The 14,553-nt window shown below is 62.3% G+C and overlaps 2 protein-coding genes across 2 annotated transcripts; one reads left to right on the top strand and one right to left on the bottom strand.

Moving 5' to 3' along the window:
- The first annotated feature begins 87 nt into the window (after window positions 1–87).
- Window positions 88–3,003, top strand: LOC311220311 (uncharacterized protein). Its single transcript, XM_084303819.1, has 3 exons — window positions 88–217; window positions 977–1,049; window positions 1,447–3,003. The coding sequence occupies exons 2-3, from the start codon at window positions 980–982 to the stop codon at window positions 2,034–2,036; spliced, it is 660 nt and encodes a 219-aa protein (XP_084159945.1). The 5' UTR covers window positions 88–217; window positions 977–979; the 3' UTR covers window positions 2,037–3,003.
- Window positions 3,004–3,021: 18 nt separating this feature from the next.
- Window positions 3,022–8,076, bottom strand: ZBTB45 (zinc finger and BTB domain containing 45). The gene is made up of 3 exons (XM_084303817.1): window positions 8,023–8,076; window positions 5,715–6,802; window positions 3,022–3,607 (listed from the first exon to the last, which is right to left on the bottom strand). Exons 2-3 carry the CDS (start codon window positions 6,706–6,708, stop codon window positions 3,315–3,317), a joined length of 1,287 nt encoding a protein of 428 aa, XP_084159943.1. The 5' UTR covers window positions 6,709–6,802; window positions 8,023–8,076; the 3' UTR covers window positions 3,022–3,314.
- Between the last annotated feature and the right edge of the window lie 6,477 nt (window positions 8,077–14,553).

Consider the following 14,553-nt stretch of genomic DNA (forward strand, 5'->3'; position numbering starts at 1 on the left):
GGCCTCGCCACGTGCACTTGGGGACACGAGAAGCTTTTGGGGACACCGAAAAGGGGCCCCCGGTGCCACCAGGAACCTTCCCAGCCCGTCCTACGTGGAGAGAGGAGAATCCCCTTAACTCTGCCCCTTGCTGCGAGGACACCGCTTGTCACGCGCTCCTGGGGACACCGATAGCCTTGGGGACACCCCGCAGGCAGCTCCGGACACCCCGACCCAGGTTTGGACCCCCCAAACCTGCCCCCAGACCCCCCCCCCCCCCCAAGCAGCCTCAGACCCAGAGACCCCCATCCCTTGGGGATGTGCGGGTGGGAGCAGCACCAGGCCCCTAAATGGGGCAAAAAGCTGCAAAAAGGGGAAAAACTGCCCTTAAACACCCCCCTATAACATATATGGGAGGGGCGGGTGTCCCCTGCACCCCCGGGGGGGGGAAATTGGGGTATGATAGGGGGCGATAGTGGGGGCAGTGGTACGGAAGGGGTTAATACCACCGAGTCCGGGTCCTCCAAGCGGCACAGAGCGGCCCCTGGTGGGCCCCGAGTGCTTCCGGGGGCGCGGGGCGGTGTCTGCGGAGGCTCCGCGGTGTTGAGGTGATTTGGGGGGGGGGGGGATTTGGGGGGAGGACCCCAAAACCGGGCTCATTCCCCCCTCGGGCTCCCCCCATTCCCAGGACCCCCCACCTCCCACCTCAGGGAGCCCCTGACCCCCCCCCAGCTCTATGACCCCCCCCAAGACCCCCCTAGAACCCTCCGGGACCCCCTAGAACCCCCCCAGGAACCCCTAGAACCCTCCCAGACCCCCCTGGGCCCTCCCCAGACCCTTCTAGAACCCCTCTAGGACCCCCCCGGCCCCATCTCCCCCCCCTCAGCCCACCCTGCCCCCCCATTCCAAGCAGGGTCCTCTCTCTGGGCATGGGGGGGGAATCACACAAGTGCTGAGACCCCCCCCTCATAATCCCCTCCCCAAATTCTCCCCCCAGGCCATGAAGCAGCCAGGCAAGCAGCTCAGGGACCGGGATCTTGATGGGGGGACACCCCCCAGTGGCCATAAAGGTGAGTCCTGCCCCGGGGGGGGGGTGTTACGAAGGCGTATTATGGGGTGGGGGGCACGGAAGGGCAGGGGGTTTGTGGCTGGCCCCAGCCCTGGTCTGACCCCAGCCCCAAAATGGTTCCGTTTGACCAACCAGCACGTCCCGGTTGGGTTGCGCTCCTCACAACCATCTCCAGATGAAAGCCAAGGCCTTGAGGGCTTGAAAGGGGGCAATTGGGGTGATCGGGGGGCAATTTGGGCAATCGGGGGGCAATTTGAGTGAACAGGGGTCAATTTGGGGCGATTGGGGGGCAATTTGGGCGATCAAGGGGGCAATTAGGCAGCTCAGGGGTAAAATTAGAGCTCGGGGAGGAGCGATTAACGCTCCCCACACCAACACCCATCTCTGTCCTCCCCCAGACCCCACGGAGACCCCTGAGGTGGCCGCCCCCGAGGGTTTGGCGACGTCCCCGCTGCCGCCACCACCCCCCCTCGGGCCGGAGTGGCCCTGGGGGCTGCCCCCCGCGCCCCCTCCGAGCGCCCGCAAGCCCTACAAGTGCACCGAGTGCGGCAAGGCCTTCGGGCAGAGCTCGCACCTGATGCGGCACCGCAGCACCCACACGGGCGAGAAGCCCTACAAGTGCGGCGCCTGCGCCAAGAGCTTCACCCAAAACTCCAACCTGCTCCAGCACCAGCGCACCCACACCGGCGAGAAGCCCTACGAGTGCGGCGCCTGCGGCAAACGCTTCGGCTGGAGCTCCAACCTCAGCCAGCACCGCCGCCTCCACAGCGGCCAGAAGCCCTTCCAGTGCGGCCAGTGCGACAAACGCTTCAGCGAGAGCTCCCGCCTGGTGGAGCACCAGCGCACCCACACCGGTGAGAAGCCCTACCGCTGCCCCGACTGCCCCAAAACCTTCAGCCGCGCTTCCCACCTCGTCCGTCACCGCCGCCTCCACGCTACCCAGCGGGGACCCGGCCCGGCGCTCGGAGCCGTGCGCCGGGGGCTCTGAGGGGCTCCCCGGGGCGAGGGGAGGAGGCGGTGGTGGTTCTGCGGTGGCCGCAGGGACAGGGTTTGCCCTCCTGGTGCCCGTCGCCGACAGAAGGATTTGTGGAAGAGCCGGGACGTGGCCTGTGGCTGCTCCAGCCCTTCTCTGGTGGCCCTTGGGGACGTGGTTGGGCCCTGCCTGTCGTCAACACAAAGGTTTCAGGAGGATTTGTGATGTGGCCACTGGTTCCTACAGCCCTTCCGTGGTGGCCACGGGGCGTTCATCGTCAACACAAGGACTCGGGGAGGATCCGTGATGTGGCCAACGGCTCCCGTGGCCCTTCTGTGGTGGCCGTGGGGATGTGGTTTGGCCCCAGCGATGCCCGTTGTTGTAGGGAACCCCTGCGGGCAAACGGCCACGGGACTGGGGACAACAGTGGCCACAAAGGGGAGGACTCATGAGGTGGCCAACGGCTACGCAGCCCTTCTTTGGTGGCCACGGGGATGTGGGTTGGCCCTTCTGGTGCCCGCCATCATGGCTAAGACTCGGGAAGTGTCCGTGACGTGGCCAGCAGCCACTCAGCTCTTCTGTGGTGGCCACGGATGTGGTCGGGTCCCATCAGCGCCCGCTGTCAACACAAAGGAACTGGGAGGGCCCACGGTGTGGCCAACGGGGACGTGATTTGGCCCCACTGGCACCCCCCGTTGGCTCTTGGAGAAGCCATGTGGGCAACCAGAGGTGGCAGTGGGGCTAAACGCGGCCACAAAGACGTGGGGAGGACCCACGACGTGGCCCGATGGCTTCTGCAGCCCTCCTTCGGTGGCCACCAGGACGTAATTTGGCCCCGTTGGCGCCCGGTGTCACTGCAAAGACTCGGGGAGACCCCGTGACGTGGCCAGCTGCTGCCGTGGCCCTTCCGTGGTGGCCACGGTTCAGCCCTGCTGGCACCCACCATTCACGCACAGACAAGCAACTGGGAGGGGGGGGGGGCGGAATTTTTAGGGAAAATAACTGCACTAACGGCACTAAACAAGTCCATAAAACCCGCCTGTTGATTTTCACCACCCGCCAGCGCCACGGAGCGCGTCCGACCAGCCGTGGCACGGGGGCACGGGAACCCCATCATCGGGAAGAGCATCCTGGTTGGGAGGGGACGAGCGGGACACGCCCCGTGTCCCTCCATCTGTCCATCCAGGCCAAAGTCCTCCAGGTTTTCACCCCAAAGTGCTCAAAGAGCCCCCGCGGCACCCTCACGCCACGTGAGTGCGTCCGGTGCCCGTGTCCTTGGCGTTCGGCCGCGGCTCAAGGCGGTGGCGGCCCTGGCGGCGGTCCCGGTGGTGGCACGGAGTGGGTGGCAGCGGCGTGCCGCTCGAGGAGGGTGCGGTGGGAGAAGCCCTTGGTGCAGAGGCGGCACTGGAAGCGCTCGGTTCGGTGGGTGCGCATGTGGACGTTGAGGGAGCTCTTCTGGGTGAAGCGCTTGCAGCAGACGCTGCACTGGAAGGCGCGGACGCCCGTGTGGGTCACCATGTGCTTCAGCAGGTAGTCGCGGAGGGAGAAGGAGCGCCAGCAGATGGAGCACTGGTGGGGCTTCTCGCCTGTGGAGAGACAAACGGGTCAACGTGGGGCATGACGGATCAACAAGGGTCAGCGCAGAGTGAGATGGGTCAATGCGGAGCGAGATGGGTCAATGTGGAGCGAGATGGGTCAATGTGGAGTGAGATGGGTCAACGTGGAGTGAGATAGGTCAACATGGATTGAGATAGGTCAACAAAGAGCGAGATGGGTCAATGTGGAGTGTGATGGGTCAACACGGAGCTAGTTGAGTCAACACAGAGTGAGATGGGTCAACACGGAGTGAAATGGGTCAACGCGGAGTGTGATGGGTCAGTGCGGAGTGAGATGGGTCAACGCGGAGTGAGATGGGTCAATGTGGAATGAGATGGGTCAACGCAGAGCGAGATGGGTTAATGTGGAGTGAGATGGGTCAACAGGGAGCTAGTTGAGTCAGCACGGAGTGAGATAGGTCAACATGGATTGAGATGGGTCAACACGGAGTGAAATGGGTCAACGGGGAGTGAGATGGATCAATGCGGAGTGAGATGTGTCAACGCAGAGTGAGATGGGTCAACGCGGAGTGAGATGGGTCAACGTGGAGTGAGATGGGTCAACATGGATTGAGATAGGTCAACGCGGAGTGAAATGGGTCAGTGCGGAGTGAGATGGATCAATGCGGAGTGAGATGGGTCAACGTGGAGTGAGGTGTCAACGCGGAGTAAGATGGGTCAACACGGATTGAGATGGGTCAACGCGGGGTGAAATGGGTCAACATGGAGTGAAATGGATCAATGCGGAGTGAGATGGGTCAACGTGGAGTGAGATGGGTCAACGCGGAGTGAGATAGGTCAACATGGATTGAGATGGGTCAACGCGGAGTGAAATGGGTCAATGCGGAGTGAGATGGATCAATGCAGAGTGAGATGGGTCAACGTGGAGTGAGATGGGTCAACACGGAGTGAGATGGGTCAACAGAGTGAGATGGGTCTACGCGGAGCGAGATGGGTCAATGTGGGTGAGATAGGTCAACATGGATTGAGATGGGTCAATGCAGAGTGAGATGGGTCAACGTGGAGTGAGATGGGTCAACGCGAAGTGAGATGGGTCAACAAGTGAGATGAGTCAATGCAGAGTGAGATGGGTCAACACAGAGTGAGATGGGTCAACGCAGAGTGAAATGGGTCAACATGGAGTGAGATGGAACAATGCGGAGCGAGATGGGTCAACACGGAGCGAGATAGGTCAACAAGTGAGATGGGTCAACGCAGAGTAAGATGGGTCAACGCAGAGTGAGATGGGTCAACGCGGAGTAAGATGGGTCAATGCAGAGTGAGATGGGTAAATGTGGAGCGAGATGGGTCAATGCGGAGTGAGATGGGTCAACGCAGAGTGAGATGGGTCAACAAGTGAGATGGGTCAACGCAGAGCAGCACGGGTCAACGCAGATCAATGTGAGCAACGTGAAGCGACAGGTCAAAACAGTGACACGGTCCACATGGATTGACACAGGTCAACACACATCGCACAGGACAGCGTGGGCCAACATGGTGCAACACAGGGCTTTGTGGGTCAGCACAGGGTGACACAGGTCAACATGGATCAACACAAGTTGACAGCTCGACATGGAGCAACGTGTCAAGATGGATCTACCCAGGTCAACACATCAACATGGAGCAAGAGGGATCAACTATAGACCAACATGGGTCTACACAGCTCAACATACGTCAACACGGATCAACACGGGTCGTTGTGGGTCAACACAGAGTGACACAAGTCAACCCAGGTTGATAGCTCAACGTGGAGCGTCAACGTGTTTCGACACACATCAACGCATCACCGTGGACCGAGAGATCAACTCCAGAGCACGGTGGGTCAACGCTGAGTCACAAGGATCAGCGTGGATCAACGAGCTCAACGTGGGCCAACGTGGATCAGTCGTGACCGGAGGTCTTACGTGGCTCAGCACAGGTCAACGCGAGTGAGGAACAACTGAGGTGGAGCAGCGTGGGCTAGCACACGTTCCTTGTCACCTCCTCACCCTGGATGTCACCGTTGCCCCCATGTCCCCGTGATGCCCTCAACCCCCTGGTGGCAGGGTATCGACCCTCAGACCCGCTTTGTCCCCGTGTCCCCACCGCGTCCCCTTACCGGAGTGGATGAACATGTGCTTGGTGTAGTTCTTGCGGGAGCTGAAGGTCTTCTGGCAGTGGCCGCACTGGTAGGACGGCTCGGGGCGACGCGAGGGACCGGCCCGCGGCACCTTGGGGACCGAGGGGATGCCGCCACTCGTCCCCTCCTCCGTGCTCCCCTCCTCGTAGAGTGGTGGCACCGCGGGGGCGAACCCCAGGCTGTTCCCCGCCGGCGCCACCTCGGCCCCGAAGGCCGAACCCCGTCCGGATGCCTCCAAGCCGCACTCAGGTCCCACCTTGCCCCCGTCCTCGCCTGGCCAGGGCGGCAGGAAGGCGTCGGAGAAGACCTCGGGGGCACCAAAAAACGGCGGCTCTTCGGCAGGGAACGGCGCCGGCGGCACCGAGCCTTCCTCATCGACACCCACCACCGCCTCCTCCTCCTCCTCCTCCTCCTCCTTGACCGGCAGCTGGAGCCTCAACGGCTGCCGCTGCTTGCGGCTGTGACAGCTCGGTGGCCCCAGGTAGCCCTCGGGCTCCGGCGGTGGCCCCAGGAGCTCGCGGAGCTTGCGGCGCGCGGCGGCGGCGGCGGGCGGAGGGGGCGGCGGCGGCGGCGGGCGGGCGGGGGGCAGCACCTTGGGGCCGCGGCTTTGGGAGATGATCTGGGTGCACTCGTCGATGACCGTCTTGATCTGCAGGATGGAGGCGGCGGTGAGGATCTGGAGGGCTTCCGACTGGGCCACCACCAGGCAGCCGCTGTACATGAACTCCACCAGCTGGCGCACGGCCCCGCTGGGGACGACGGGGGGCACCTCGATGGCCGAGTGGCCCAGGAGCAGCTTGTCGTGGAAGAAGGGGCTGCCGGCGGCCAGGACGCAGCGGTGGGCGCGCAGGGTGGCCTCGCGGATGCGCACGGTGACGTCGCAGAAGTGGCCGCCCAGGCGCTGCCCGTTGAGGGTCTCCAGCAGCGAGCGGCTGAAGTTCTGCAGGTGGATGTAGTGCACCGCCTCCGCCATGGCCGACGGGGACGACGGGGACAGGGACGACGACGGGGACAACGGGGACGGCGGATGAGAGGAGCGGGGGGTGGTCGGCGAGGTCTGCAGGTACCTGCGGGAGGAGTAATAGGGGTTGGGGACGTCGTATGGGGTGCCACCAAGGGGTTGGGGACACCTGAGGGAGGAGTAACGGGGCTGGGGACGTCGTATGGGGTGCCACCAAGGGGTTGGGGACACCTTATGGGGTGTCACCAGAGGCTGAGGATGTTATATGGGTGCCACCAAGGGGTTGGGGACGTCGTACGGGGTGCCACCAAGGGGTTGGGGACACCTTACGGGGTGTCACCAGAGGCTGAGGACATTATATGGGTGCCACCAGGGGTTGGGGACACCTGTGGAAGGAGTAATAGGGGTTGGGGACGTCGTATGGGGTGCCACCAAGGGGTTGGGGACACCTGTGGGAAGAGTAACAGGGGCTGGGGACGTCGTATGGGGTGCCACCAAGGGGTTGGGGACACCTTACGGAGTGTCACCAGAGGCCGAGGATGTCGTATGGGTGCCACCAAGGGGTTGGGGACACCTGCGGGAGGACATCAGCAGGTCTGAGGACACCTTATGGGGTGTCACCAGGGGTCGGTGACACCACTGATGACATCATCAGGGCCTGGGGACGCCTCTTGGTGTGCCACCAAAGGGTTGGGGACATCTCACGGGGTGCCACCAGGGCTTGGTGACATCACTGATGACATCATCAGGGTCTGGGGATGCCTCATGGGGAGCCACCAGGGGTTGGGGACACCATATGGGTTGTCACCAGGGGTTGGTGGCTCTGCTGATGACATCATCATGGCCTGGGGACAACTCCTGGGGTGCCACCAGGGGTTGGGGACACCACTGATGACATCATCATGGCCTGGGGACAACTCCTGGGGTGCCACCAGGGGTTGGGGACACCACTGATGACGTCATCACGTCCTGGGGACCCCTCATGGGATGTCACCAGGCGTTGGGGACGCTCTATGGGGTGCCACCAGGCCTTGGTGACGCCGCTGATGACGTCACCAGCTCTGGGGAAGCTTTACGGGGTGCCACCAGGGCTGATGACCTCACCGATGACGTCATCAGCGTTTGGGGACGCTCCGTGGGATGTCACCGGGGGTTGGTGACACCGCCGATGACGTCATCACGGCCTGGGGACACCGCCCGGGCCCGGCCAAGCCCCCCCAGGGGCCGGGGCCGCCTCGGGGGTGACGTCACCGGCGTCCGGGTGACGTCAGCGCGGCCGGGGAGGGAGGGGGGCGGGGGCCGCGCGGGGGGCGGGGCCGCACTCACCTCGCGCCCGCGGCAGCCGCCGCCGGCCCCCGAAGCGCCGCCGCCGCCGCTTCCGGTCCGCCACGGCGCGTCACTTCCGGCGCCGGAGGGGCCAGGGCGGAAGTGAGAGGGGAGCGGAGGGGGAGGGGAGGGGAGGGGGCAGCTCCCAGCACCATAGAGACGGGAGGCGAGGGGGGGACACTTAGGGACCCCATAAGGACCCCGTAGGGACCCTATAGGGATCCCAGAGGGACCCCATCAAGATTCCTTAGGGACCCCATAGGGACACCATAAAGACCCCATAAGAACCCCATAGGGACCCCATAAGAGCCCTATAGGGACCCTATAGGAACCCCATAGGGACCCCATAAAGGCGTCTTAGGGACCTCATAGGGACCCCGTAGGAACCCCATAGGAACCCCATAGGGACCCCATAGAGACCCCATAAGGACACCATAAAGGCCCCGTAAGGACCCCATAGAGACCCCATAAGAACCCCATAGGGACCCCACAGGGACCCCATAAGAACCCCATAGGCACCCCATAAGGACCCCGTAGGGACCCCATAAGAACCCCATAAAGACCCCATAAGGACCCCATAGGGACACCATAAAGACCCCATAAGAACCCCATAGGGACCCCATAAGGACCCAATAGGCACCGCGTAGTGACTTCATAAAGACCCCATAGGGACCCCGTAGGGACCCCGTAGGCATCCCATAAGGACTCCATAAGGACCACATAGGAACCCCGTAGGAACCCTATAGGGACCCCATAAGGACACCATAAAGGCCCCGTAGGGACCCCATAAGGACCCCATAGGCATCCCATAGGGACTACGTAGGGACCCCATAAAGGCCCCTTAGGGACCACATAGGGACCCCATAAAGACCCCATAAGAACCCCATAGGGACCCCACAGGGACCCCATAGGGATCTCTTGGGGACCCCTTAGGGGCCCCATAAAGACCCCATAGGGACTGCATAGGGACCCCATAAAGACCCCATAAGAACCCCATAGGGACCCCATAGGGACTTCATAAAGACCCCATAGGGACCCCATAAGGACCCCACAGGGACTCCATAGGGATTCCATAGGGCTGCAGCCCCCTATGGAACCCCATAGGCGCCTCCAGAGGGACCGACGTGCCCTGCAGGCCCCCCATAGGGGCCTTGTAGGGCCCCAGTCCCCTATGGAGATCCATAAGGACCCTGTAGGCCCCTATAGACCCCTATAGGGACCTTCTGGGATAGAGTCCCCTATAGACCACTTAGGGACCCCTGTACAAGCCCTATAGGACTGCAGTCCCTTTTAGGCCCTTGTAGGGGCCTCATAAGGACCCTGTGGGACTGCAGCCCCCTACAGAACCCCATAGGCACCTCCACAGGGACCTGCAAACCCTGCAGGCCCCATAGGGACCTCATAGGGCCCCAGTCCCATAATGACCCCGTAGGCCCCTACAGAACTCTGTAGGGACCTTCTGGGTGGAGTCTCCTATAGACCCTGCACAAGCCCTATAGGACTGCAGCCCTTTTTAGGGTTCCCATAGGGACCCCCATAGGGCTGGGATCCTTTAGTGACCTACTGGTATCCCCCATTGGGCCTGGATCCCCTACTGGGCCCTATAGATACTGGCTGCCTTATAGGTTCCCATGGGGATCCCCACAGGCCTGGGTTCCCCTATGGGGCCCGTAGGAATCCCCATAGAGCCTGGTCCACCTATAGACCTGCACGGAAGCCTTCCTCCCGCCAGGATCCCCCTATAGGTTCTGAATCCCCTATAGACCCTTTGAGCTGGGATTCCCCTAGACCCTTACAGGTCCTGGATACCTTATAGATCCCCACCTGAAGCCCCGTTAGACCTCTATAGGGCCCAGATGGCTTGTAGATCCCCATAGGGATCCCCATGGGTCCTGGACCCTCTGCAGACCCCTGTAGGATCCATGTAGGTCCCTATGTCACCTGTAGGTCCCTATGTTTATCCACACAGGGCCTGACTTTCCTATAGACCTTATAGGGCCTGGGTCCCCCACAGATCTCCACAGGGATCCCCATGAGGCCTGCACTCCCCATAAGACTGTATAGGGCCTGGATGATCTAGGAACACTTACAGGGATCCCTATAGGGCCGAGATCCCCTATAGACTCCACATGGGGCTCCCCATAGGGCTAGCACCCCCTGTAGGCCCATATAGGGGTCCCCTATAGACCCCACAGGGCACAGCCAGCCCAGCCCCCCCGCGGACCCTATAGAAACCCCATAGGGGCAGTGCTGGTGATGTCACAGCCCACTAGGTCACTTCCTGCCGTGCCCGTGATGTCACTTTGCACCCCCCCAGCTGGCCGTGACGTCACATCCCCAGCCAGCGATGACGTCACTGCTTCAGCTGGGCCTGCCCGACATCCATGATGATGTCACTTCCTGGACTCTCAGTGATGTCAGCAACTGGCCCCGGCCCGCGTGGTGATGTCACTTCCTCTCCCAGGTGTGGCCTGTGGTGACGTCACAGCAGTGTCACACCCAGCCCGTGTTGGCCCGTGTTACTCCATGTTGACCCACCTCATCCTGCGATGGGCCACGTTGACCAATGTTGACCCGTGTTGACCCATGTTGACCCATGTTGACCTGTGTTGACCTCTGTTGACCCATGTAAATCTGTGTTGGTCCATGTTGGCCCATGTTGACTTGTGATAGGCCACGTTAACCCACGTAGACCTGCGTTGATCCACGTTGACCCACCTTGACCTGCGCTGATCCACGTTAACCCACGTAGATGCGTGTTGACCCATGTTGACCCATGTTGACCTCTGTTGACCTCTATTGACCTGTGTTGACCCATGTAAATCTGTGTTGGTCCACGTTGGCCCATGTTGACTTGTGATAGTCCACGTTAACCCACGTAGACCTGCGTTGATCCACGTTGACCCACGTAGACGCGTGTTGACCCACCTAGACCTGTGCTGGTCCCCGTTGACCCATGTAGACCTGCGTTGACCCGTGTTGACCCATGTAGACACGTGTTGACCCATGTTGACCTGTGATGGTCCGTGTTGACCCATGTAGACCTGCGTTGACCTGTGTTGACCCATGTAAATCTGCATTGATCCACGTTGACCCATGTTGACCTGTACTGATCCATGTTGACCCACGTAGACCTGCGTTGACCCACGTTGACCCACGTAGATCCGTGTTGACCTACGTAGACCCGCGTTGACCCATGTTGACCCACGTAGATCTGTGTTGACCCACGTAGACCCGCGTTGACCCACGTAGACCCGCGTTGACCCACGTTGACCCACGCAGATCTGTGTTGACCCACCTAGACCCACGTTGACCCACGTAGATCCGTGTTGACCCACATAGACCCACATTGACCCATGTTGACCCACGTAGATCCGTGTTGACCCACGTAGACCCACGTAGACCCGCGTTGACCCACGTTGACCCACGTAGACCCGCGTTGACCCACGGCACTCTGCGCTGCTCCATTTTGACCCACGGAGACCCGTGTTCCCCTGCGTTGACCCGTGTCAATCCGCGTTGTCCCGTGTTGACCCAATCTTGATCTACGTTCACCTCTGGTGGCCCACACCGTGCTTGATCCCCGTTGAGCTGATTTCCCCCATGTTGCTCTTTATTGACCCATTTTGACCCATTTTGACCCGTGTTGACCCGTGTTGACCCATGTCCACCAGCGTCACAGTGCTTTGGGTGCCCCAAGGGAGATGGTTGGGTGCTCCACGGGGGTGCTTGGGTGCTCCAGGAAGGTGCTTGGATGGTCAGGGGAGATGTTTGGGTGCTCAAATGAGGTGTTTGGGTGCTCCAGGGGGGTTCTTGGGTGCTCCAGTAAGGTCCTTGGGGGCCCCTAGGAGATGTTTGGGTGCTCCAGGGAGGTTCTTGGGTGCTCCAGGTGGGTTCTTGAGTGCTCCAGGGAGGTCCTTGGGTGGCCCTGGAGATGTTTTTGGGCCCTGAGGAGATGCTTGGGTGCTCCAGGAAGGTTCTTGGGCGCTCCAGGAAGGTCCTTGGGTGCTCCAGGAAGGTTCTTGGGTGCTCCAGGAAGGTTCCTGGGTGCTCCAGGAAGGTCCTTGGGTGCTCCAGGAAGGTCCTTGGGTGCTCCAGAAAGGTTCCTGGGTGCTCCAGGAAGGTTCTTGGGTGCTCCAGGAAGGTCCTTGGGTGCTCCAAGGAGGTTCTTGGGTGCCCCTTGGAGATGTTTGGGTGTCCAGTTTTATATTTGAGCTCTCCAGGGAGATCCTTGGGTGCTCAGGGAAGGTTCCTGGGTGCTCCAGGGAGGTTCTTGGGTGCCCCTGGAGATGCTTTTGGGCCCCGAGGAGACGCTTGGGTGCCCGATTATATGCTTGGGTGCCCGATTATATGCTTGGGTGCTCCTGAGGGACGTTTGGGTGCTCCAGGGAGGTTTCTGGGTGCTCCAGGGAGGTTCTTGGGTGCACCTGGAGATACTTTTGGGCCCTGAGGAGCTGCTTGGGTGCCCAATTATACACTTGGGTGCTCTTGAGATCCTTGGGTGCTCCGTGGAGGTTCCTGGGTGCTCCAGGGAGGTTCTTGGGTGCCCCTGGAGATGTTTTTGGGCCCTGAGGAGGTGCTTGGGTGCTCCAGGAAGGTTCCTGGGTGCTCCAGGAAGGTCCTTGGGTGCTCCGAGGAGGTTCTTGGGTGCCTCTTGGAGATGTTTGGGTGTCCAGTTTTATATTTGAGCTCTCCAGGGAGATCCTTGGGTGCTCAGGGAAGGTTCCTGGGTGCTCCAGGGACGTTCTTGGGTGCCCCTGGAGATGCTTTTGGGCCCCGAGGAGACGCTTGGGTGCCCGATTATATGCTTGGGTGCTCCTGAGGGATGTTTGGGTGCTCCAGGGAGGTTTCTGGGTGCTCCAGGGAGGTTCTTGGGTGCCCCTGGAGATGCTTTTGGGCCCCGAGGAGACGCTTGGGTGCCCGATTATATGCTTGGGTGCTCTTGAGAGATGCTTGGGTGCTCCAGGGAGGTTCTTGGGTGCACCCGGAGATACTTTTGGGCCCTGAGGAGCTGCTTGGGTGCCCAATTATACACTTGGGTGCTCTTGAGATCCTTGGGTGCTCCGTGGAAGCTCCTGGGTGCTCCAGGGAGGTTCTTGGGTGCCCCTGGAGATGTTTTTCGGCCCTGAGGTGATGCTTGGGAGCCCAGATATACACTTGGGTGCTGCAGGAAGCTCCGTGGGTGCTCCAGGGCAGTTCTTGGGTGCCCCTGGGGACACTTTTGGGCCCCGAGGAGATGCTTGGGTGCCCGCTTATACGCTTGGGTGCCCTTGAGAGACGCTTGGGTGCTCCAGGGAGTTTCTTGGGTGCTCCGGGGAGGTGCCCGCGTTCCTCGGGCGAGGGCTGGCCCCGATGCCACCCGGCGGGGCAGAACTGATGTCCCCGGTCACCTGGGTCCCCTGGGGGGTGGGCGGGCTCTGGGTACGGCCCCGGGGTAGGGGGGGGGGGACCGAGGGGGGGTGGGAGGTGCCCTGGGTCCTCCCGTGCCCGCGGCGGTGGTGGCACCGGCAGCGCCCAGCCCCGGCCACCAGTCCCCAGGCTTGGCACCGTGGGGACACGGCGAGGTGAGGGGACACCACGGTGGCATCTGCCCCCTCCCCGACACCCTCCCCCCCCCCAGAGGGATCTGGGCAATGCGGGATGTTATTGTAGGGTCTCCCCAGCTTCTCTGTTTTTGTAGGCCCCCCCCCCCAGTTTGGGCCATGATGGATGAGGGCACCCCCAGGCTGGCACAGGTGAGTGGGGACTTGGGGGGGGGGCATTTTTGGGATTTGGGGGCCCCCAACAGTGACTCGGGGGACTCAGGCGTTTAGGGGGGACCCAGGTGACCTGGGGGGGGACCCAAATGTGGGGGGGGGGATCCCAGGGATTTCGGGGAGCCCCCACCAGGGCACCCCAGTGTTCGGGGTGGGGGGGATGTAGGGATTTGGGGAGCCCCCACCCAGGAAACCCAAAGATCCGGGGGGGGGGGGGGGGGGCACCAAGGGATTTAGGGCTCCCCCCCCACCCCCCCCAGGGTTATTTGGGGGGGGACCCAAGTGTAGGGGGAGGACCCAGAGGTGGGGGGGGCACCAGGGTGGGGAACGGGACCCAGGTTTCCAGCTGGGGGGCAGCAGGGATTTGGGGGATCCCCCCCAAAAAAAAGTAACCTGGGGGCGGGGGGGGGAGCAGGGATTTGGGGACCCCCCCATCACTTCTAGGACCCAGGGCCCCATCCCCCCCCTCCCCTTCCCTTACCAGGGCCCCCGGGTGCCCCCCCCCCCCAAGGCCCGGCTGGCCCCAGGCCAGGCCCGGGGCTGGAATTGGGACACGGGGCGGGGACGGGGACCGGGGGCGTCCCCAAGCCACCGCTCCCCTCCCCCCACCGTGGGAAAGCCCATCCCCCACCCAGGGGACCCCCCCCCCACCCAAGGGACCCCACCCCCACCCAAGGGCCCCCCCCCCCCCGGTCCCCTCCCCCTCCTCCATTTGAGTGCCCCCCCCCCCACCAGGCCCAGCGGCGGAGGGAGCTGGAGGCGGAGCTTCGTGACC

Source organism: Netta rufina (genome assembly GCF_964035555.1).
Source record: "Netta rufina genome assembly, chromosome: 31".
Taxonomy (NCBI): domain Eukaryota; kingdom Metazoa; phylum Chordata; class Aves; order Anseriformes; family Anatidae; genus Netta; species Netta rufina.